This window comes from Rhinolophus ferrumequinum, chromosome 9 (assembly GCF_004115265.2).
Source record: "Rhinolophus ferrumequinum isolate MPI-CBG mRhiFer1 chromosome 9, mRhiFer1_v1.p, whole genome shotgun sequence".
Lineage (NCBI taxonomy): Eukaryota > Metazoa > Chordata > Mammalia > Chiroptera > Rhinolophidae > Rhinolophus > Rhinolophus ferrumequinum.
The window spans coordinates 8,384,941-8,408,057 of NC_046292.1; the positions used below are offsets into that span (position 1 = coordinate 8,384,941).

At 38.4% G+C, this 23,117-nt stretch overlaps 1 protein-coding gene across 5 annotated transcripts in view; it reads left to right on the forward strand.

Annotated features, from left to right (window-relative positions):
- VPS13D (vacuolar protein sorting 13 homolog D) overlaps nt 1-23,117 on the forward strand; it is a 233,615-nt gene that overhangs the window by 46,716 nt on the left and 163,782 nt on the right. For all 5 annotated transcript variants that reach the window (XR_004423896.1, XM_033114935.1, XM_033114937.1 and 2 more), the window contains exons 23-30: nt 730-856; nt 2,387-2,567; nt 8,679-8,861; nt 13,633-13,852; nt 16,956-17,166; nt 19,205-19,376; nt 19,563-19,675; nt 21,357-21,569. Coding sequence is in view for 4 of the 5 variants with exons in the window: in XM_033114935.1 (XP_032970826.1) it covers nt 730-856; nt 2,387-2,567; nt 8,679-8,861; nt 13,633-13,852; nt 16,956-17,166; nt 19,205-19,376; nt 19,563-19,675; nt 21,357-21,569 (1,420 nt within the window). In the remaining variant the exon portion in view is untranslated. The remainder of the gene's footprint in view (nt 1-729; nt 857-2,386; nt 2,568-8,678; nt 8,862-13,632; nt 13,853-16,955; nt 17,167-19,204; nt 19,377-19,562; nt 19,676-21,356; nt 21,570-23,117) is intronic.

The window sequence follows — 23,117 nt, forward strand, 5'->3', positions numbered from 1 at the left end:
AGCATGCCCAGTAGAAACCCCTTAGTCGTTGTTTTATAATGTTCATTATGATGATAAAATTTGTTTTGCAGAAGCAGCAGTTCAGCACATCCCTTTTTTAATATCCACCCCATGTTAAGAATGACTCAAGATAGCTTCACATCTCAGGTGTACATGGTTTAACAGTCCTTTGTTCTACCACCATCCAGGGGCTTCACGTCTGATATGCATCGTAGTAGTTTCCAATCTGTGTCTCCAGTGTCTGCCTATCTCATTAATTTCGTTTTTTAATTAAACCACACCAAAACCCACTTAAGGTGGCATGAACACCTGCCATATCTCTGATACTTCCTCTTTGATTCTTTTATCCACAGTACAATTAATAGACCTTAGATATTTCACTAGTTCTAATTAGTGGTCTTATCACAGAGGGATCACGTTTCTATCTATATTTGTAAATGTGTTATTCTTTAAATTGTGTATTTTAATTTCTTTCTTCTTGTAAATGTTCAAGTATGATGTTGCTGTGTTGTTTCAGTCCCCTTTGGACTTCTGCACTGAGACTACTTGAAAAATTGCATAAAATAATTTTTCTGGGGACACTGGAGTATGAAAATTTGCTTTTGACATGTAGTTTGATGAAATAGTGAAAAGTCTGAGGCGTGTGTGTATCAGTTTTTGTTCCAGATATATTTAAGATGCGTGACCCAAAAAAAGATGCATGATGCATTCTACTTTTAACATTTCTAGAGGGAGACCTGGCCTTACAGGGAAGTCTCGGGAGCCTGTCTCTAAGTGACCTGACAGCCCACGGAGAGTTCTACAGAGAACGGTTCACTACGAGTGGGGAAGAAGCACTCATCTTCCAGACTTTTAAGTAAAAGCATCGCTCTTTTCTCACTCGACATTTTGTCATAATTGCTTGCTGTTTCAAATTCTTGTTACCTAAACAATGAAGAAAAGTTTAAAAAATGTTTACCTTCTTACATAAATTTGATATGATCTAGTTGTGAGGAATCCTGATTTATATTAAAATGGATCTGTGTTGAAGTGGGCTACTCAGGTTTCATAAACAGATGGGGTATGATTGAAATAATGCTGATTATTAAAAAGCCTGGGCGCTCATTCCAGTTTCACACTAACTTGTTATGTGACCTCAGGCAACTCACTTCATCTCCACGCATCAGTTTTTCTATCTAAATATCGAAGGGACTATGTTAGATCAGCTTCCATCAAGCTCTAAGCATTCTGCAGTGATCTCAGCCTGAGAGAGTTGTTGAAGATATGGCTGTTAAATTACATTATGCATTTTTTTCTGTATAAACATAATCTGGATTGAGTCTTACTAGTTTTAGAATTCAGAAGGCATCTTTAGGCCTAAGTGGTTATAAAAGAATGGTTTTCTCAGAAGGCAGAAAGTTTAAAATGGAGGTTTCTCAACCTTTGGGGGAGCTGTTAGAAAATGTAGATATCCAGCTCTGTCCCCAAATATTATGATCTAGGGTAGTTCTCAGTCCTTTATCTTTTTAAATGTATTTATTTTTTAACTTGCCAAAGTGATTCTGATGTTCAAACAGAATTGAGAAAAACTTTCCACAGATGTCTGAGAACTTTTTTCTATCTTTCATTTTCAGGGAGAGGATATCATACTCTACTGAGAGTTTAGATTGATTTGTTTATATTATTACCTACCACAGTGGCATGGTTCTGTAATACACGAGATAATTAATATAAAACTCTTAACTCTCTGCCTGGCACAAAATAGGTGCTTAGCAAAAGTGACTATGTCCTGTATGATAATCTATTATTAGGACACCATGCTCCATTAAATCAAAAACCATCTGGAAAAGTTTTCTATTTTATCTTGGAAGATAGATGCTAAGCCTCTTTGGCTAACATTTCACTGAAGTTAAAAGAAGATTTCTTTCTGCCTCTGGAAGACAGTTTCCCCCAGAAACGCTGGTTCTGTTGCCTTTTTTAACCCAATGTTTCATGGCCTTGTTTTTATTACCTTTCAAGTTTATATTGTTACAGTCTTTGCTAGGACAGAATGAGCAGGAATAATCCCTTTTCCTTAAAGTCAGGGAATTAGAGGCCCAGGTGAAAGGTCTGAACGACAAGTGGTTTCTGAGTGAGTTCTGGAATCAAATGACTTTAGTGCCTGGAGCTGCCTACCTACCGGTTCATCGCCCCGGCTATCACCAGACTTGTATTTAACATCCTGAACACATTGCTGTAGCTTCGAAAGGCAGTAATTATTGGAGTTTGCTTTGTGAAACTTGATGTGGATTTCCATTGAATAGCTAAAGCTCTTTTCTAGGGAAAACCCTAAATCGACGCAAGTTTTCTTTAAATACCGACTTGTACCTTGCTGCTGTCAGAGTCACGTTTTTGCCTTTGTGCCTAGATATGGACGGCCTGACCCTCTGCTCCGGAGAGAACACGACATCCGAGTGAGCCTGCAGATGGCCTCCGTGCAGTATGTGCACACTCAGCGCTTCCAGGCCGAGGTGGTGGCCTTCATCCAGCATTTCACTCAATTGCAAGACGTCTTAGGGCGGCAGCGAGCTGCAATTGAGGGGCAGACGGTAGGTACTCTCACTTCCCCAACTTGCTTTTTCAGTTTGATCCGTGGAACTTTTAAGCCTCTAGAGATAAATCTGGAAAATTTCACTGATAGAAGTAAAGGTAATTCGGTAATTTTATGCTTAGTAATGTCCTCCATGTACCTGGTTATCTATAGAAATTGTACTGTTATTGGAGAACTTAAATCGTTATATCGTGTTCTTATCACCTTTAAAGTTTAGCTTTACCTTTCTCTAAAAAAAGATAAAAGAAATTTATGGATCCCACTTAAGACTTTTGGCCCTTCTAGGGCTTTAGTGAGGATTCTTCTCTTGGAAAGTGGTCCCGAAGAACATATATAAAGAGGGTTTCTGCAAATAGATTAGGAATTCCTAAACTTCTTAGTTCATTGCTCCCTTAATGTCTTAGAGGTTGCTCCATGGCACATCCTAGGCCAAAGGAAACATCTAATGGCCTTTCCATTTGAAAAGTAATGAAGACTAAACAATTTAATAAGTATATATGTCCTAACAATTTAGTAGCTGTTTGGAAAATAATAACACATAAGTGAAAGAGTAATATTTTTATTTCATTTTTAAATAACCACAATTATTTACTAGTTATATGTATGTACTCGTGGGCTTTATGTAACTTCTCAAACTTGGAACCAGATAGGACATCACAGCCCTCATTTCCTGTTCCATGTTTATTTTCTCATGGTTTTGCTTTTTGTCAAAGCAACTGCTTAAGACCTAGCTTTGCAAAGATAAGACATCACTGAAAGGAATGTCACATGATTTGACATGGAATGTGAACTCCCTCAAGCTAGTAGTTTGTGCAGTATCTGACAGATGATGTGTTTCCCTAAAAAATTAAAATGTCCTGGCAGTGTGAGTGTGTGGCAATGTCCTGTGATACCGTGGCACACAGTCTGGGAACCACCGAAAAGGATTATAATAAAGTTCTTTGTAAAACTTGTTTTTATTTATTTTTAAACTATTAGTTAAACGATTATAATTTACGAACTAGATGCTGTCTTTATAGTGGCAACATTTAAAATTTTTATGTTTTAATATAAATTAAAAATTTTTGAATGTGTTGTATATTGATTTGGTACAGAATCAAAGTAAAAAAGGACTTTCGGAGAAAAGTCGTCTTCTCAGTTATTTTTCCTCACCACCTAGTTTCTCTTCCTGGAAGCAACCAATGTTACTGGTTTCCTGTATGTCTTCCAGAGAATATATTTTTTAAAAATTTAAAAATAACATCATCAAATTATAGGGAATCTAGAAAAAAGAATCAGTCTTCCAATCTCATGGCACCATAGGTATGTTTTAATATATTTTCATTTTCTTCCTATACATGTTTCTATGGTAATAATGATGGAGTATATAACTTTTTTTCCTCTCCTTAAAACTTTCAAAAAAAAATGAGTTTTTGACAGATACAAAAATATCTATAGCATGTATACAAGTTATAAAGTATAATAAAATGAACATCCATGAACCCACCACCAAAATAAAAATTAAAACATTAAGACTGCTGCATGTATCCCTCCCCACTCCATTCCCCTGCCAACTCCTTAGGTAACCACTGTCCGGATGTTGGGTCTACCTATCACTTTAAAAAAAAAAAGTTCCCGTGTAGTATCTTGTTTTGCTTGTTTCAATCTTTACAAAATGTTGTTAAACTGTGTTTACTATTCTGTCACTTGCTTTTTTTGTCACTTAGTGTGTTGAGACTCGTTCGGGTTGTTATATGTGATTGCGTTTCATATACTTTCACTGTTGTATTTCACTGGTGTAACACACATGATTTATCCATTCTTGAATACTTGGGTTGTTTACAGCGTTTTGTTGTTGTGTAATATGTCTACTGATGCACGCGTGTAAGAGCTTTTCTGAGCTACTTAGGAGTGGAATTACTGAGCCAATCGCATGTTTCTTTTTACAAGATAATTGTTTTTCAAAATGGCTGCCTCCGTTACACACTCCCACCCGCAGTGTTTAACAATTCCCTGTAATTCATATCCTTGCCAACTCTTGCATTGTCGTCAACCTTTTTATTTTGGGCCAATTACTGAGTATAAAATGGTGTTACATTTATGGTCTACATATGCTTTTTAAAAAAAACTTTTAAATTGAAGAAAGGCATATAGTACATAGAATAAAATACATAAAATGTGTTAAGTTTATGCATATACTTTTGGAATCCAGCTTCTCATAACCTTTTTTCATAATCTTTTTTCTATCTTGCTTTGCATTTTTCATAGCTATCCTATTTAATGACTGTATAGTCCATCAAGTCAGCTTACTTAACCCTTTCCTTATTTTTTAACATTTGAATTGCTGCCAGTTTTTCATTCCTATGAGTAGTACTTCCATGAATATCTTTGTGCACATAGTTTATTTCTTGAATAATTTTAATAGGAATGAATCCTACTCACGGTATTGAATATTGTAAGTGGTATTGTTTTATAGGATTTAGTTCTATAAAGCCATGTACGTTTTTGTGACTCTCAATACAACTTTACTAAATGTTGTCTGTTAGAATTATGTACATTTAGAACAATTATTTTTACGTGTGGTTTAAACAATAGTAAGTGTTGGTGTGGGGAGCCATTTGGGTTGGGAAATGAGACACTGCAGTACTGAGTAATTGGGTTTAACTTCCTGGGGGAAGCAGAAATTAAACAGATAAGTCTTTTAAGCTTTGCTTTATTAAATTATATCAAACAAGCAGGTTAAAGGAATGTTTCTCTATTTTGAATAGGCTAAATGTGTGGACTTTGAAGAAAAACTGATTTTCTCAAGGATCTTTAATCCTAGCTGTTTGAATCCTAGCTGTTTGATTTACAGAGAGAGCAAAAGACTGACGATTGTTTGCTGATAAGATTAAGAGGCCATTTTTTTGATATTTAAATTCCTTTCTCCTAATATTGTACTGGTAACAAGTTGTATTATCTACCTTTGACTTTAGCTGTATTTTTATTCCTATATTTTCCAGTGTCTGTAAATAATGATCCAGTGGGACTTTAAATTTCTTTCTTTTTTTTTTAAAATTTCTTTTTAATCTTGATGTTTGAAATTAGAACATCATGTACCTAATTCGATTGTGCCAAATATAAATTGATTTGTTTTGTTTTTTACCCCAGAAGTATGACATAGTTTTCCTGTGTCTTCTACCTTATGTGATGTCTCTTATATTAAACTTCTTTATTCACTGAGGAACAAGAGTACGGATTTTTGACATGCAATTTAGAAATCTTGGAACAAGAACCTGCAGTCTGGGTGTTGTCATTATAAGCTATGTAACCAGCAACGAGGTTTTTTTCTTGCTGTTCTTCTGTTGACTTAGTTGTAGAAGGAAAATGGAGATAGCAAAAATAAGTATGTTGTACATTGGTTAATAATTATTTATTTGTATTAATGGTGCTTTGTAGTTTTCAAAGTGCTTTCACATATATTTTCTCATTTGATCTAATGACAACCTTGTTTGTTCATTTCTTCAATTATTTAGTGAATTGTGGAATGATGTGTGGTACAGTACCAGGTGCTAGGAACATAATGGAAAACAAAGAAAGACAAGGTCGTTACCCTCATGGAGCTTATATTTTAGTGGGCAGATACAAATATGAATAAAGATAAATAATTATGACTAGGCAGTGGCTCATCTAATTTGGTTTTTTTTACTTAACACTATTTTTTAAAAAGCAGAAGTTTTTCATTTTGATGAGGTCAAATTTTCCTCTTTTATGGTTTTTTGTGTTTTATTAAAGAAATCTTTGCGAAAATTTTCTCCTATGTCCTCTTTTGGAAGTTTTACAATTTTAGATCTCTTCTGTCTTGAGTTGATTTTTGTGTATTTTGTGAAGGACGGGCTGAGATTTTTTTCCCCACATATACATATCCAGACTATTCTTTTCCTGTTGAACTATCTTGGCACTTCCATTGAGAATCAGTTGACCATATATGTATGTGTGTATTTCTTTTCTGTTCTTCGCATTGATTTATATTGTATGCCAGTACCACCTTGTCTTGTGTACTGTTGCTTTGTGGTGTGTCTTGAGACATCTTTTTTCTTTTGAAGTTATTTTGGCTATTGTAGGTCCTCTGTTTTTCCTTATAAAGTTTAGAATCAGCTTGTCTATCCTACAAGAAAGTCAGTTAGGATATTGATTGAAATTGCATCAAATCTTTATGTGAGGAGAATTGTCACCAACACTAGTCTTGAAAGGGCAGCGGGGTTAAACAATGTTATGGGAATCCAGGGAAAGCTGGATTCCTAGAGGAACGCAGCCCTTGCTGAACTCTAGTGAGGCATGGAATGGCGCGTGCAGGTGAGGAGAATAAATACCTTTACATGATCTTGAGTGTGGTATATCCGTCCATTTGATTAGGTCTTCAATTTCTCAGCAGTATTTTGTGGTTAGATGGTCTTACACATATTTTGTTAAATTTATCCCTAAGTATTTCCAATTTTGGATGCTATTATAAATTATATGAATTAAAAAAAACTGCAATGACCAATTGTTTATTGAAAGTGTAAGAAATAATTGACTTGTACGAGGTATGATCAAAAAATACGGTGAATGCTGCTGCCACGTGCCAATCAACGGAAAGGCAGGGATTGTCAATATGGTAAGCGGCTCATTGAACCTTAGTAACAGTATGTGACAGGTTTCAACTTTTCGGGGCGGTCAGTCGGGTGTGAGCTACGGTTAAGAGAATGTGTGTTTTAAAGTGTGCCATAAATCATCCTCCATCATGACAACGCTCCATGTCGCACATCACTTCTGGTATATGGCAGTTTCTGTCAAATGAAAACATCACGGTGTGTCCTCATCCACCTTATTCACCAGATCTGGCACTGTGCGACTTCTGGCTCTTCCCCAAAGTCAAAATGATTCAGGACATTGAGGCAGCCATGACAGCGCAACTAAAGACACTCACGAAAGAGAAGTTCCAGAACTGCTTCAGAAAGTGGCAAGAACGATGGGATAAGTGTGTTCGAAGTGAGGGGTAGTATTTTGAGGGGGATTAATGGCAATGTGTCTGTTACTGTAATAAGTTTTTTTAAATTTAAACATTCACCATATTTTTTTTATCATACCTCGTATATTGCCCTTGTGTTCTACAATCTCGATAAACTTCCTTATTCTAGTTCCTTTAGATTCTTTAGGGGTTTCTACATAGATGATTATGTTGTCTGAGAATAAGAGAGTTTTATTTTTTCCTTTCCAACCAGAATGCCTTTTTGAACTTTGTGACTAGGACTTCCATTACAATGTTGAAAAGGAGTGGTGAGAGTGGATATCTTTGCCTTGTTCCTTATCTTAGGGGGAAAACATTCTTTCACCATCAAGTATGATCTTAATTATAGATAGTTTGTGTTTGTGTGTGTCCACTTTATCTAAATTGTCAGTTTGTTGGCATGAAATTGTTCATAGGTTCTCTTATCTTTTTAATATTTGTAGGTTCTGTAGCAACGTCCCCCATTCCTTGATAGTGGCATTTTTTGTTTCCTTCCTTTTTTCTTGATAAGTATAGGTAGAGGTTTATCATTTTTCATTGGTCTTTTCAAAAAACCAACTTAATGAGGCCTGTATTATGGTTAGCACTTGAAAAGTGGTTGTTGGGTAGTGTTCTGTGTTTAATTGATTTTTCTTTATCTGTTTTCTAAATAAGTGGTTTCTGTTCTTTATTATTTTTCCCCTCTACTTGTGTTTATTTTGCTTTTCCTTTTTATAGCTTCTTAAGATAGAAGCCTTGATCATTGATTTTAAATTTTTATAAGCATTTAATGCTAAACAATTTTCTCTACTGTTTTAAGTGCATCCTGTGAATTTTAATATGCTTTTTTTTTTTAAGTCACCAAGGTAAAAATAGTTTTCTGTTTCCCTTGTGATTTCTTCTTCTTTGACCCATGGGTCATTGAGAAGTGAGTAACCTAATTTCCAAATATTTGGGGTTTCCCTGATCTTCTTGTTACTGATTTCTAATTTAACTCCATACTCTATGTGATTTTAGTTGTTTTAGATTTATAAATTCATGAAACTTGGGAACCTGAGGTTATTTGATTGTAAAATTAGGGAATTAATTGAACCTCTAAGTCAATTTTCTTTCCTCTTTTAGGTGAGAGATCAAGCCCAGCGCTGCTCACGGATTCTCCTGGATATTGAAGCTGGTGCTCCTGTTCTCCTTATCCCAGAAAGTTCCAGATCAAATAATCTGATTGTAGCAAATTTGGGGAAGTTGAAAGTCAAGAACAAGTTTCTCTTTGCTGGTTTTCCTGGGACCTTTTCTTTACAAGATAAGGTGAGCTGTTAATACCCACTGTCTTGTCAGTTCAACCAGTGTTTGAACACCAATTGAAAAATTCGTATGTTGCCCTAAGATGCTTTCTAACTGCTGTTACTTTTGTCATATATATGGCTTGAAGAATTTTTTTTGACATTTTATTGACATTTCAATTAACCTTTTAATAGAGATAGTGTAAATTATAACCCTTGCTAACTATATGAAGTATTTTAGCAAACAAACCAACAGAACCAATCTTCCATCTTTATAATGCTTTCCTCATGGGCTGACCTTATAATATCAACTTTTTACGCTATGTGACTTTTTTTCAGCAGACATCATGAACATCAAGGTTTATCTGAAACTGTTTAAATATGTCTTAATAAAATCTTATTCGGTATGTTGCTCTACAGTTTAAAACTACTTTAGCACTTGTTTATTTCTTACAATAATGTTTGGAGGTAATTGGGATGAGACTTGCTGTTGTTTTCATTTGGAAAAACTGGGACTTACTGAGAATAAATGATAAAAGTGGCAAAACCTAGTAAATCACAGACTTAGCACTAAGAGGACCTTGGATGTGGTCTAATGAGCCCCCTCCCATCCATTTTTGCATTTGAGGAGAGCGAGTAACATTGCTGTTAGGTTAGTGCAAAAGTAATTGCGGTTTAAAAGGTTAAAAATAATTGCAAAAACCATAATTACTTTTGTACCAACCTAATAGAACCACAGACGGTCTTGTCGTTCTCCCTGTGCGTTTTAATGAAACCTTGCTAGTTTCCACAGCAGCTTTTCAGTCTGTCTGCTTATTATTAAACTCATTTTAGCTTGTCATAAAAAGGACTTAGTGAAATTCCCAGCTAGTTATGCTCATTTTTAGTCTAACACCTAATAAAATAGGGAAGGAGAGAGCCTTTGAAGAGGGCTCTGCCTGAGACTCGATTGTAAGATATTATGACTGACAACAATTGAAGCACAAGTAGCTGATGCTTGTTGAAGCTTCTTATACATCAGCCTGTGCTAAGCTTTTTCCATAGTTGTTCATTTTGTTCTCATTAGCAACGTTAAGAGGTAGCTTGTAAATTTAACACCATTTTTCTAGATAAGAAATTGAGACTTAGAAAGGTGAAGTCATTTCTTTTGGATTAGACAGCTAGTAAGTAAGGAGTGCAGTGTGGACTTTAGAATTTTATGTCTATCTTCCATACTCTATGCTCTTAACTGTGATACGATACAGTTTTACTTTCCAGTATCAGGATTAGGTTTATGTGGGGAAAATAAACTGGCCAAGTCTGTTCCTGCTATGTGTCTTAGTGGCCCTTTCCTGAGCTATAGTTCTTTTGAATTTTCTAAAGGGTGGGGCAGTGAGTTCATGAAAATAACTTAGATGAGCGAATTCCAAAGATTAGTACAGAAAAGATAGAAATTTGAGCAGTTATTGTTTGCTTCTCTAGGTATAGAAATAAAAGATGAAGGAGAGTGAGTAGGATGGAGTCCCTCCCAGGGATTTGCCGAGGACTTCAGCTCTTTGCAGAAAGTCACAGGAAGACTATATTTGTTTGCAATGCCTGAACTCAACTAATTTTATGATTTTCAAATCATATTGTTCTTCATTTGTTTCCATATTTTCCTTCATTTGTTTTACTTCTCATTCATCCATTTACTCACTAACCTAAACATCCTCAACCGAAAATGTTTGATTCAGTGAGTGGGAATGTGTAGGTTAAGGAGAGGAGTCACGACAAGGCAGTGAGAAAGAACCACAGGAACCATGGCCGCGTGTCGTCACCTTGAGCTCAGGACTCGGCGGGAGGGTACTTGGACGAAGGGCTAGAGGTCAGATTGTCCACATAGCACCTTACTTACAGCCACTCAGATAAACCAGATTTAGTGACGAGAGCAGAGGGTGAAGCAAAGCAGCAGTGCAGGAGGAAGGGCATCACCAGGTTCACACACGCTTGGCAGACACGTCTTAAGGCAGAGCTGATGCTTGAGAGCTGGCGTGTTTACCCTTCCTGTTGGAATAGTAGGCCTCACTGCCGGAGGCTGCTTTGATCGGGAGAAACAGGATCCCTTTTAAGACAGTAAAAGTGAAATCCACCATCATTGGTCTTTTCACAATAGGACGAGTAGAGGACGAGTAACCTTGGTCTTCATGAAGAAAATCTGTTGTCACAGTTGAGGGAGAAGCTTATGCTGTTCACGGACTTAACAACATAACAGAAAGATCCATTCATAAAAAAGAAAGACTGGGAACTATTTCTAAACTTTCTTACTCACTTTTCCTTAGTATGAGGTATTTACAATTAACACGACTAGATATGAAGCAATGTGTCAGAACGGGCGTTTGCCCACGAGTGTTGTCCCCATTGTTACCTCAGGGTACACCTTCGTTCCAACTCCGCTGCTATTACGTCCCAAGGTTGAGTTGAATTCCTCCTTGGGAACCATCTTTGGAACCTACAGTGAGTTTTGTGGAACATACTTGTATGTGGTAAGTCTTTGTTTTGAGGCCTCAATTTTTTAGGAAGAGATCAGTTCACCAAAACGGATGATCAAGTTCAACAATATCATTTTTGTTCCTCTACCCTCCTAAAAACATAAAGGACTGATTTTTCTATAACAGATGTATCTATACAGAGGGTGCGCAAAAAATGTATACATAGTTTAAGAAAGGAAAAAACTATTCAAATTGTAATAATACATACCGATGACAAAAGATGAATACATGTCATGTGCTTACATTTTTTTGGCACCCCTGGTGTTTGGGCTCATGAGCTGACTCTGAAGTTAACGTAAAGAAGAACTACAAAATATCTCAGGAAATTTTTGCAAAATGTTTTTTATTTTGTGAAATAAACCAAATAAATGCACATAGTTTGTAGCATTTTAATGAAAAACTTTCCCTGTATTTGTTTTTGAGGATTTGATTTTAAGTGGCAGTGCATACAAGGATCGGTTTTGCTTCAAGGTATAATATGCTTTTTTGCCTCCTGGTTATTCTGAAAAACCTTATGGGATTCAGCAGTCAATTCACACTCATGTACTTAAAAAAACAAAATTTTAAAAACTAACTCTTTGAAATGTCTCATTACTTGGGAAAGGCTCTCTCGCTCTCTTTTTGTGTGTGTGTGAATCACTTTCCTTCTGTGTAGAGAGAAGTCCTTTTTAAGGACCATCAAAAGCAATGTATTTATTTATTTATTTTAGGTCTAGGTAGTGCTTTCTTTGTGATCTAATTTCCTTAAATCCTGGAAAACCTTTATCTTGTTACATACCAGTGGTTGTTCTGTAGAATTCCATAAGGGTTGCTTGGAGTGTGTTGCTTGTTAAAGTATTTGTAATCAGATAAACTAATCTGTGAAGCTTGCCTCTCCACGTGCGCAGTCTAGCTCAGTGGATCTGGGTCTTGTAAAGGGAATAACGACTTTTTTCCTCCAAAATCGCTTTTCATTTACATGTGCCTTTCAATACTTTTGCACGTGTGAGGTTTGTCTAGAATGCATTCCAGTGGTTAAAGAACAGGAAATGATTCTGAAATCAAAGCTTGCAGAGGGGTTATTTGCCTTTGAGTTTCATGACTCCTGTGTGTTTAGAATTGTTTTACATAAATCCATGTCTTAATGCGTGTAGGTTTGAATTGTTTTACATATCTTTCCTTTCATTTTTCTCAATCATAGCTTGTACTTAAATCATAATTTCTAAGTCAGTCTTTCAAAAGCTGTGAGTTAATCTCCTCAAGCCATTGATTTATTTAAACCAACTACAGAGAAGATGTAGAGCTGAGTCAAATGAAAGAGCAACAAATACTCTAGAGTTTAAATAAACTAAGCAAGAGGAAAGGTTCTTAATGTTGAAATACTTAAATAATAGCATTTACCTTGTAATTTGCCTTGTAAGAAAAAATTTCGGAAAGTAAGAACTGGTTTCTTTCACTGCGACATGTAATTACTACCCAAGATAACTAAAGGAGAGCACTGTTACCTCTTTTTCCAGTGATGAGAGGGATAAACATATAGGCTAGATGAGAACACACTGGTGATGCAGAAGCCACACAGATGGATAGCTCTGAAGCCTGGGTAAAGAAACCATGGGAAGTTCTAAAGTCAGTTATTAAATCATTCTAGTGAAAAAGATTTACACCCTGTTAGCAATTAAGGTACTAAGTATGTAAGAGAAGTGTAGTAGTTTCAGTAGAATTATAGAATTGATTTTACTCTGGATTAGCCCTTAATTTTTATGTCCTTGAACAAAACATAATAGGAATGGCTAACTGCCTACGTTTTTCATTTTGTTTTCATTTGCAGTTACTGAGAGATGAGTAATGTAAACCCATGAGGGGAGACTTCTAGAAAGTGCAAACACATTACCATGGCTCACTTCCATTGGAACTATATTGCTGTTAGATACATATTCTTCGGACAATAAGGCCCTCCCCTCTAGCAGTGCAACAATGTATCATATGGCTGAGAGATTGGCGCTTGTTGGTTTTATCTAGTTAAACCAGTGGCAATTAGCATCTTGACATTTGCTCTTAAGACAAAAGACAATGTCTTCCTGCAAAATTGCCACCGTTTTTAACAGATACTGAATTATAGTAACACCTCTGCAAATAATTAGATGTGGCCTAAATGTCATGGTCCCCTTTACCCTTCTGTGTATGGGATGTGGGAGGCTTGGGAAGTGCCAAGAGTCATAGAGTCTTTCAAGAGTCCAAGGACTGGGATGGGACTTCCAGGATAGTAAAGATATTGTTCTCGATTTCTAGTTTTATTTTCTTTCTTCCCAGGAATCTGTGCCTTCAGCTTCCCCAGTGGGGACTCCCAAACACAGTCTGGGGAAAATGACAAGCACGGAGGACCCAAAGGGAACCCATTCAGAGGGGTTGTTTGTGATGCCTCCTGTCGGAGTGAGTCTGGGCAGCCTGAAGAGTGAGTTTGTGCCCAGACCCTCAGCCAAACAGCGAGGACAAGCCACGCCCTCTGTCGGCCAGGTTTCCAGTAGTCCAGGTAAAAGAGGAGAAAAATGCTGCCTAATGAAGGTGGGAAATTCAGGAGACAGTTGCAGGCAACTCGGGGGAGGCATCCTGTCCAAGCAGGTGCCGACGGTGATAGTATGTCTTCAGTGATAATGTGTTTTTTCGTTTGTTTTTTAATTTTTATTGGGGAATATTGGGAAACTGTGTGTTTTTCCAGGACCCATCAACTCCAAGTCAAGCTGTTGTTTTTCACTCTAGTTGTAGAGGGCGCAGTTCACTGGTCCATGTGGGAATCGAACTGGCGACCTGGGTGTTATTAGCACTGCGCTGTAACCAACTGAGCCAACCGGCCCACCCGATAATGTGATTTTGATATTGCTTTAGTAGGCTTAAGAAATTTAGGATGTAGATTTAGCATTGGGTGACTTCTAAAGTGGCTTTACTTAGCAAGACACAGTGTAAATAAAGAGATTTAGGTGCAACAGCATGGAAAGAGTAGAGGGTGTTATGCTTAGTGAAATAAGTCAGAGAAAGACAGATGCCATCTTACCTCACTTCTTTGTGGAATCTAACAAAATAAAACAGAAACAGAAACAGACCCATAGATGCAGAGAACAGACCCATAGATACAGGTTACTAGATGAGAGGTGGGTTGGGTGGCTGGGTGAGAAAGGGGAAGGTTTAAAAGTACAAATTGGTAGTTACAACACAGTCATGAGGATATACAGTACAGTGTGGGGCATATAGTCAATAATGTTGTGAAAACTAAGTACAGTGTCAGGTGGGTACTAGAGTTATTGGGGATCACTTCCTCAGTTATATCAATGTCTAACCAATACGCTGTACATCTGAAACGAATATAAAATAACATTGAATGTCAACTATAATTTAAAAAAATAGAAAAAAAAGAGATTTAGGTTGTCTCTTAGGGCTTTTTTCTTATAGGTCAAGAGAGTTGCCAACAGATGGTGATATTATAACTGGAATGATTCCTGCATCCTTAGACGCATCCTTGCAATTCACTGTCCAGACACTCTCCTAGCAAGCCACTATTTAATTCTAAAAAAATTAAAAGAAAGAATGCTTTAAAAAAATACCAGTGTGAGTTAACAGAGATACTCTGACATTTTTGAAAAGACCTGAACCATCTAGTTATGGGTGTCCTTCTCTAGAATTAAGAATTAGTCATTCCAAAAGAGAGCCTAATTTGGGCCTTATCGTTTTCAAATGGGTTCTGTTTGGGTGATGAGTTGGGTAAGTGAGGTGTTGCCCCAAGGAGCTAGAGGGGAAGCAGAATATATGATTAGCCACAAACATCCATCCTTGTGATTGGACTTGGGGAGCTGAAGGACACGAGCTGAAGGAGGCTGCTGACATGCTCGTCAGGTAAATGAGGAGTAGTTCTCTTCCCGCAGTTCCTTGCAGTCCTGCGAGGTGACAGGAAGGTGTTTATTGGTTATGTGGATGAGTGAATGAGATCATACAATCATCACCGTAACAGTAGTTACTGAACACTTTCTATATGCCAGACATTGTGGCACATTCTCTATATAAATTATTGCATTTCATCCTCATAACACCCCTATTAGAGTTCTTTTTGAATCCCTATTTTACAGATGAAGAGACAAAGGCTAAGAGACATTAAGTAACGTAACCTGCCCATAGTTATGTAGATAATAAATGGTACAGTGAGACTGTGAGCTGAATTCTTCACCCATGTGATGGTGCCTGTCAATTTGTACGGGGCACGGAGTGGGATGCACACCTGGTGCCATGTGTGCATGTTGTCTTCTGTTGTCGTTATGGTGACAGCCATGGTTAGGAGGACAGCCAGCCTTATGTGGAGGTGGATGCCTCTAAGAAGTGATTTGCAATGTTTAATACAAAGATCTCTTTCCTAACAATATTTCTCCTCCTGATTTGCTGTTTGTTTACGGAATTCCTCTATTTGTGACTAAGACTGGATTACAGTAGTGGTTTTCATACTGCTTCTGTGTATTCCTGGAATTCTGTGACAACCCAAAGGAATCTCCTCAACCCCATTCTTTCAGATCAGCTGCACTTTTATCTGTTTCACAGAGTTATCAACATAGTCAAAACAACCAAGAACTAATTTATTTAGTGCCCGCGTAATGCCAGGTGTTAAAGTATTTTGTTCTCCTGTATGTGTACACACTGTTAGACATGGTTCTCATATTATATGAGAGAGACATTCAATAAGCATCTAAATATTGACAGATTAAGAGAAGTGTTATAGGAAAGACAGAATGGTATGGGACGAAAAGGACAGAGAGGACCCAGTTGAGATTGAGAAGGGAGGGTGACGCCGTAGGTAAGGCTGTTCAGACAGCAAAGACCATGGCATTTTTGGGGGAAACAAAGGCTAGTAAGCCTGAGGCTTCATGAGCAGGTGGAGAATGGCTTAAGATCAGGTTGGAAAAGCAGGCAGTGGGCTTACGCAGGATCTTTTGGGGATTTACAGAAAGATCTTTGGATTAAATGTAGCCATTAAAGTGTATAAAGGAAGAGAATGTTATGGTCTCATGTTTTTTCTGTTTTTTTTTTTTTTTTTAAGGGATTACTCTGGCATTTTGTAGGCAGAATGGTTTTGTGAGGGCCAGAAGGATATTTGTCAGTATATTGGAGAGGAGTTCATGGTATTCTAGGGAAGAATGAAAGTGGGTTGGATTAGGTCAGGGGTGGTAGAAATTGTTGCACGTGATAAGTGTTTGTTTGAAAAAGAATTTTGCTGCTGGAAGATTTTCTAACCTTTGGGTAATGGTATCTCTACACGAGAGCCCTGTTGGATATGCTGGGGAGGGATGCGTGTTAAGTCAGTTTAGTCATAACCTCAGTTAATGGCTCAGGACAGCAACGGGAGGGACACTGAGGGAATGGGGCATAGTGTTTACTTGGCGTGGAGGAGAGCAGGCAGGAGGTGTCCAGCTCAGGGGGCTTTGGGTAGGGAGGTCTCTGCCAGAATGGAGACTTCCGGACACCCAGTTGTGTGCGGCAGACAGTTCTAGACATTTTCCCGCTACAGAATGAACTTCCTTTGGCTTTGTGCTTTTGTTCAGGGCCAGCCCTTTCCGGGCCCCGTTTTCTTCATTCTCTCTTTCCTTGGGTCCATGTAGACGAGCACGTGTGCCTGCTGGATTGCATTGTTGTGGATCTGCAAGACATGGACATCTTTGCTGCAGAGAGACGCCCACGAGAGTATTCTAAGGCCGCAGACGACAACAGTGGAGCTCTGATCTTTCCGTCGTATTTGGTGCGACAGACGGGGGGGAGCCTCCTGACTGAGCCTTGTCGCCTGAAATTGCAGGTGGAGAGGAATTTGGACAAGTGAGTGTTTTCTATCTGAATACCTGTCGTAAGGAGAATCTTAATTTGGAAATGAGTGCTCTTAGGTAAGTCTAAAAGAGAACAGGCATTCCCTTCTTTCTTCATCTGTAAAACAAATGTTCATCGAATCCCTCCCATGTGGTAGACACGAGGGCTACTGTGACGAAAGAAAAAACTTCTGCCCCATAGAGCTGCCAGTTTGCTGAGGGCTATAGGAAGGCATGTAGATGATTCTACTTTAGAGCTGGAGTCAGTGTTAGAAACTTAGGGGGGGTCACAGCAGGTGCCTTGGGAACAAGAGGAAGGAACATAAGTTTAGCATTTTGGGCGAGGACACATCTGAATTATTTGTTCCAAATACAGTAGATTCTGGATCTGGTATTGTTGTTTATCCTGGAGCTCCATTTTAATCGGAATAACAGTTTTGCCCATTTCATCCCATGAAGCAATCTCAGAGTGCTCCACAAAGATGAATGAGTTGGCTCTACTTTACCTTTTAATTGCCTCAAAACACAAGATGCTTCTTTCTGTAGTTTTGAGCATTGCTTCAGTTGTTATTCCATATCTGGCTGGGAAAGATCTTGAGATTAAACATTCCCAGACGTTACCTGAGACCACCAGAAGCTGATTCTCAGGGCTGAGTCTCAAGTGTGTATTAACAGGTCCCCTGGTGGTATTTATGCCCGTCTGGTCCTGTGCATCGCCGGGAAACTGCTGGGTACAGTGTGTGATGTCTTTCAGTTCAGGGCATTAATGTTAGAGAAAGCAGCAACATTTGCATCTTAACGCCAGGGAAAGAAGAGGTGTGGCTGTAAAGTAATGAAAGAGGTTTTCATTTGTAGCATTTTGTAAAGCAGTCTCCTTGTTTATATGGAGCATGATTTAATCCCTCCTTGGCCTTTGCACTCCTTGGGCTTGGGCGAGTCCTTGAAGGTCACTTTTTCATTCCTGTCTGGATTAATGATGCAGTTTAGCTGCTCTCACTGGGATTTTTGCATTTCATTCTTGTTACTGAAGGGCTGGCTCCCTGGCTGGTGTTCAGTTATGGTTGGCATGGGCTATATTTGGTTTTACTGGCTTAGCAGACTTAAGAGGAGCTTCATTATTTAGAAATGGAACACTTTGTTTTCTTTTCAAGTCATGCCTCCCCCCCAAAATGTGCTTTGCTACTCTGCTTATCTAAACTTTACCCACTTCCATCAGTGTTTATGGGCAGGTAATAATACTCCGTTAGGCCAGATAGAAGGTGATAACCGAACACAAGGTATCCTCTTAGCGTCTCACACCACACAAGCAGGAACCCAGGAGGGGACTTGGTAATCCTCCCCAGCTTTTCTTTGCTGGTTGCATTACTGGTCTCTTTTCACTTTATTGCATAGAGGTGTTTCTATACAAAGTAATTGTTTATATATTCCTCTTTTACTTCACATTCTAACCCTCTATTTTATAAACTCAGAGTGTAGTGTCTGCAGGACCCATGAGGCCCACTTCTCCCCTGGGAGGGTCGAGAAAAAGGTCTTCAGTGGGGGGGTGAGGTGTATTATTTTCTCAACCAGGGCTCCTTCAACTTGACTCCTGCTCATCTCAGCGGAGACAAGCGACTAACTCAGATTTGGTCCTGATGTCCCATCTGGGCTCAGTATGAAATTCTGATGTCTTCCTTTAGTTCGCACCAAAACTGAAGAATTAAAGAAAGAGCTTGTCTTCTTTTCCTTATTGCTTTTCCAGCTGTAATGTTTAAATTATTCATGAGTCTCCTGAGATTTTTCCTTATTAGTAGATTACTTGGTTAACTCAGATTTGGGGATTTTAGTCAATGTATATTTTGGGAGAAAAGGGGCTTTCTGTAGTTGAAGAATGACGCTCAGTCGTACTAACTTGCTTCATTTGGAACCATGTGAAATTTTTGTCATTGGAAGTTAAAAACTAACTGGTTGAAAATGTAGGTGGGTACATTTTAGTTCTTACATTAGGTGTGAGATACGTCAGTTGTAAGTTAGTGATTTATTTGTGAAAGGGACCTTTTTTTTTCTCATAGAGAAATAAGTCATACCGTTCCAGACATATCTATCCATGGCAATCTCTCCTCAGTCCACTGCTCCCTGGATTTGTACAAATACAAGCTGATCCGTGGTTTATTAGAAAATAACCTTGGAGAGCCCATAGAGGAATTTATGCGGCCTTACGATTTACAAGACCCAAGAATTCATGTGAGTGAGATCTTACGTTCTTCTGTAACTCTCCTAGTCTCAGCTGATGGGTCATCCTGTGCATATATTCCTCAGATTTATCCGGGGAAAGAAGATGGAAGAACAAATTAGATGTCTTGACATATCTAACCCCACTTTTACGTTGGCATTGTCTACTATGAATTGATCAGCGTTTTCCTTTTCCAGACTGTTCTGAGTGGAGAAGTGTACACATGCGTGTGTTTCCTTGTGGATATGGTAAATGTAAGTCTAGAGCTGAAAGATCCGAAAGGAAAAGAAGGTGCTGGTTCCCTAGCCAGGTATGGCTTTAATGATATTATTTTCTAGTAACAGTCATATTACAGTAACAGTAACATAAATAATGCCCGTATTTTGCTTCAGCGTAGAGCAGGGATTCCAGAGGGATGGTTCACAGCTGATTGTGGTGTGCACAGTGCTTCTCAAGAGTTTAAATTTGTCGCTGTATCCGTCCAGATAGTTTAGGCTATGCTGTAGTAACAGGCACTCCAAAATACCAGTGACTTAGAAGAGTGAAGATGTTTTTCTCCTTGTGCCCTGTGGGTCTCCAACTGCACTCTGCTCACTGCAGTCACTCTGGCTGACAAAGCAGACAGATGTGCCAGTGAGAACGAAGGTGCTGTAGAGTGAGTGATCTCGGATGGCAGTTAAAGGCTCTGGCAAACCCTGTGGGGCTAGAACATGGTCCCACACACACACAAAGGAGTCAGGATGTAGTCTTACTGTGTGTCTGCACAGTGGGAGACCCCGAAGTCAGCAGTAAGCAGCACTGATGACCACCTCACTGGCCAACATTTAAAACTCGGGGGTTTTCACATAAAACGTTGGGATTTCAGTTTCTTTTGAAAAAATTGGAAGTTTTGGCAATACTGGACCCATGTTTTTACTTAGAAACATATAGAAGCTGAGTGGCAACTTGGGCAACCTTTCAAAAGAACATGTGCTTACCTTGCAGTGACTTATTTATGTCATTTGCTTGGTCGATGTAGACTAGGAGTTTGTGATAATCAGTATAGAACCTTCAAGAATGCATTGTGTTTTTACACTGGGCGGCCTTCTCATTTGGATCTCTTGACAGCCAAGTAAGGTTATGCAGATATTACTCCTGTTTTTCTGATAGAATTTTTGACCAGCGTAAGACAATATGGCTGGAAGAGTGGTTCAATATTTTAAAATGGGACTTCAAGGCTAGTAATTTCCTCATGGAAGTACTCTATCTTCTGTTTTGTCTTTCCCTTGCAAATCCACCCTGGTCTGTATCTAACTCAGCTGATGAGAACATGTTATACTGAAGCTGGGATTCCAGATTTGTTATCTTGTTAGCTAGCAGTGTTTTTTTTGATGCCTTAGTTTTTTCCAATGTGGAGTAATTCTGTATGGATTGTCGTGGTGTGCTGAGGAATTAAGAGTTGCTCATTGCAGCTTTCTTTATTATTTAAAAAAAAAAGGCAGTCCCAAATGCATTTCCTGTGGGAATGAGTTGCATTATTTCTCTGTAATGAAGAGTATTATTTGATCTGGTGGTTCCCATTCAGCTATAGTGGTCTTACTTAAAAAATCAGCAGACTCTGGAGAGAGAAGCCTCAGGTCGGCCAGGCGTTGGCAGATGAAGGACTGAAGGGACCCTCAGCAATCCCGTGGGGTTTATTGCAAGTGTGCAGCCTTCTTAGACTTCAGGCGAGAAATGAGCGTGCTAATGAACCAGGGATATGGTAAACCTGTGGTGTGATTACTCCTCAGGAAGCTCCTGTGGACAGGATCATCTCTTTGGAAATGCAAAGTAAGATACAGGGCGCAATGACACGAAATCCACTGTTCAAATCAGTGAAAGATCTCAGTAAATAAAAGTTATTCTCCTTCGTAGAACTTAGGCATATTTCTTATTTTGTTCTTTTTATCTTGAACGTACCTAATTTTGTAGAATAGAAGAGTTTAACGTCTTGTCTGCTTGCTTGCTTTTAGATTTGACTTCAAGAAATGTAAACTGCTCTGTGAGACCTTTTCCAACCAAACCAAGTCCGTCAACTTGGTTTCTCATTCCATGATGGCTTTTGACACCCGCTACGCTGGGCAGAAGACCAGTCCTGGCATGACAAATGTATTCAGCTGTATCTTTCAGCCCTCCAAGAACAGCAGCACGACCCAAGGATCCATTCAGATTGAACTGCACTTCAGGTAGCAGATCCAGACCCCGACTCTGCCTTTCTTTATTGACGTATTTCCCTTTGTGGCCAGTGGTCCAAGGCCTTGTTGGCTCTAGAGCATCAAAGGCCCGAGAAGCCACTAAAAAGATAAATAGATAATGGCGTATCAGTGCAGTATGCTGGATATTAACTTAGTGTTCCTGTAACCTTGCAGTTTCATCTGTTGGCCAAAAGATGTCTCTGTTGTTTAAAAAAAAAAAAAAAAAGTTTAGATTTAAGCCAGAGTCTTGAAATCAACCTGCCTGTAAGTCTGTAGACTTTTTTAGTATGTAAAGCAACTTGGGGAAGGAAGAAACTGTGCTCGTTTAAGAAAAAAGAAGACTTTTGTCTATAGAAATAACGGAAGGGAAAGTGGTTTTGACTTGCATTACTAATTTATCTGTGCAAGTCTTGCTGACTCACTTCTCTATGTAAAAAGAGCATTAGCCTCTTTGAACTGGATTGTTTTTCTCCTGGGTATTATGGGCGGTAGCATTGTCTGTGGAAGGTGCATGTACTATTTTAGAATCATACAGATCTGGGCACAAAACCTCGATCTACCACTTTCTAGCTGTGTGTCCTGGGACAAGTTCTTTAACCTCTTTGAGCCGCATTTTCTTCTATAAAATAGAAAAGAATAACTGTACCTACCTTATAAGGTATGGGTAGTAATTAAATGAGATAATTCTGGCATACTGCTTGCCTACGTTATTCTAGATGTAGCTTGTGTTATTTTATGATACACTACAGTAAGACTTTATGCCTAAGTGAATATTGACCTGAAAACTGAAAAATGAGGTCTAATCTAAAGAAATCCTCCAATGCAAATCCAAAAGGAGGCCTTTGGAACCGATTTCCATTTCATCTATTAGTGTGTAGTGTCATCAGCTGTGTTGTGAATAGAGCACAGTAAGTGAAGGGCTGGGTAAAATTTGGTTAGGCAAAAAAAGAAAAATCATCAAGATAATGCCCATATTTATGTGTTTAAATATGCCTGACATTTCAGTGTGCTGTTCAGTGAATTTCTCAGGGTTGAGATATTTTTTAGGGAGAGGTCTTGGTCTCTCCGTATGCCTTTGGGAAGTTTAGCAAAGTAAATATTTAAACTTTAAAAAAAATTTTATTTTCAGGTGTACAAAACGTAATAGTTAGACATTTACACCCCTCACAAAGTGATACCCCGCCCCAATCTACTACCCCTCTGACATTGTATATAGCTGTTACAATTCCATTGACCATATTCCCTATGCGGTATTCCACATCCCGTGAGTCTGTATATAGAGGGTGCCAAAAAAAATGTATACACATTTTAAGTAAGGAAAAAACTGTATTAAAATTGTAATACTCAACATATACCGATAACAAAAGATGAATACAAGTCATGTGTATATATATTTTTTGGCACCCCCGTTATATATTTAATTATAGTTGACATTCAGTATTATTCAACTTCAGCATCAGTGTAAGCACTTTTAAAAAGCTCAGTAATAGGAGTGCTAATTGCCTCTGAGGGCCCTGCTGTGAGCCAGGCAACTTTACC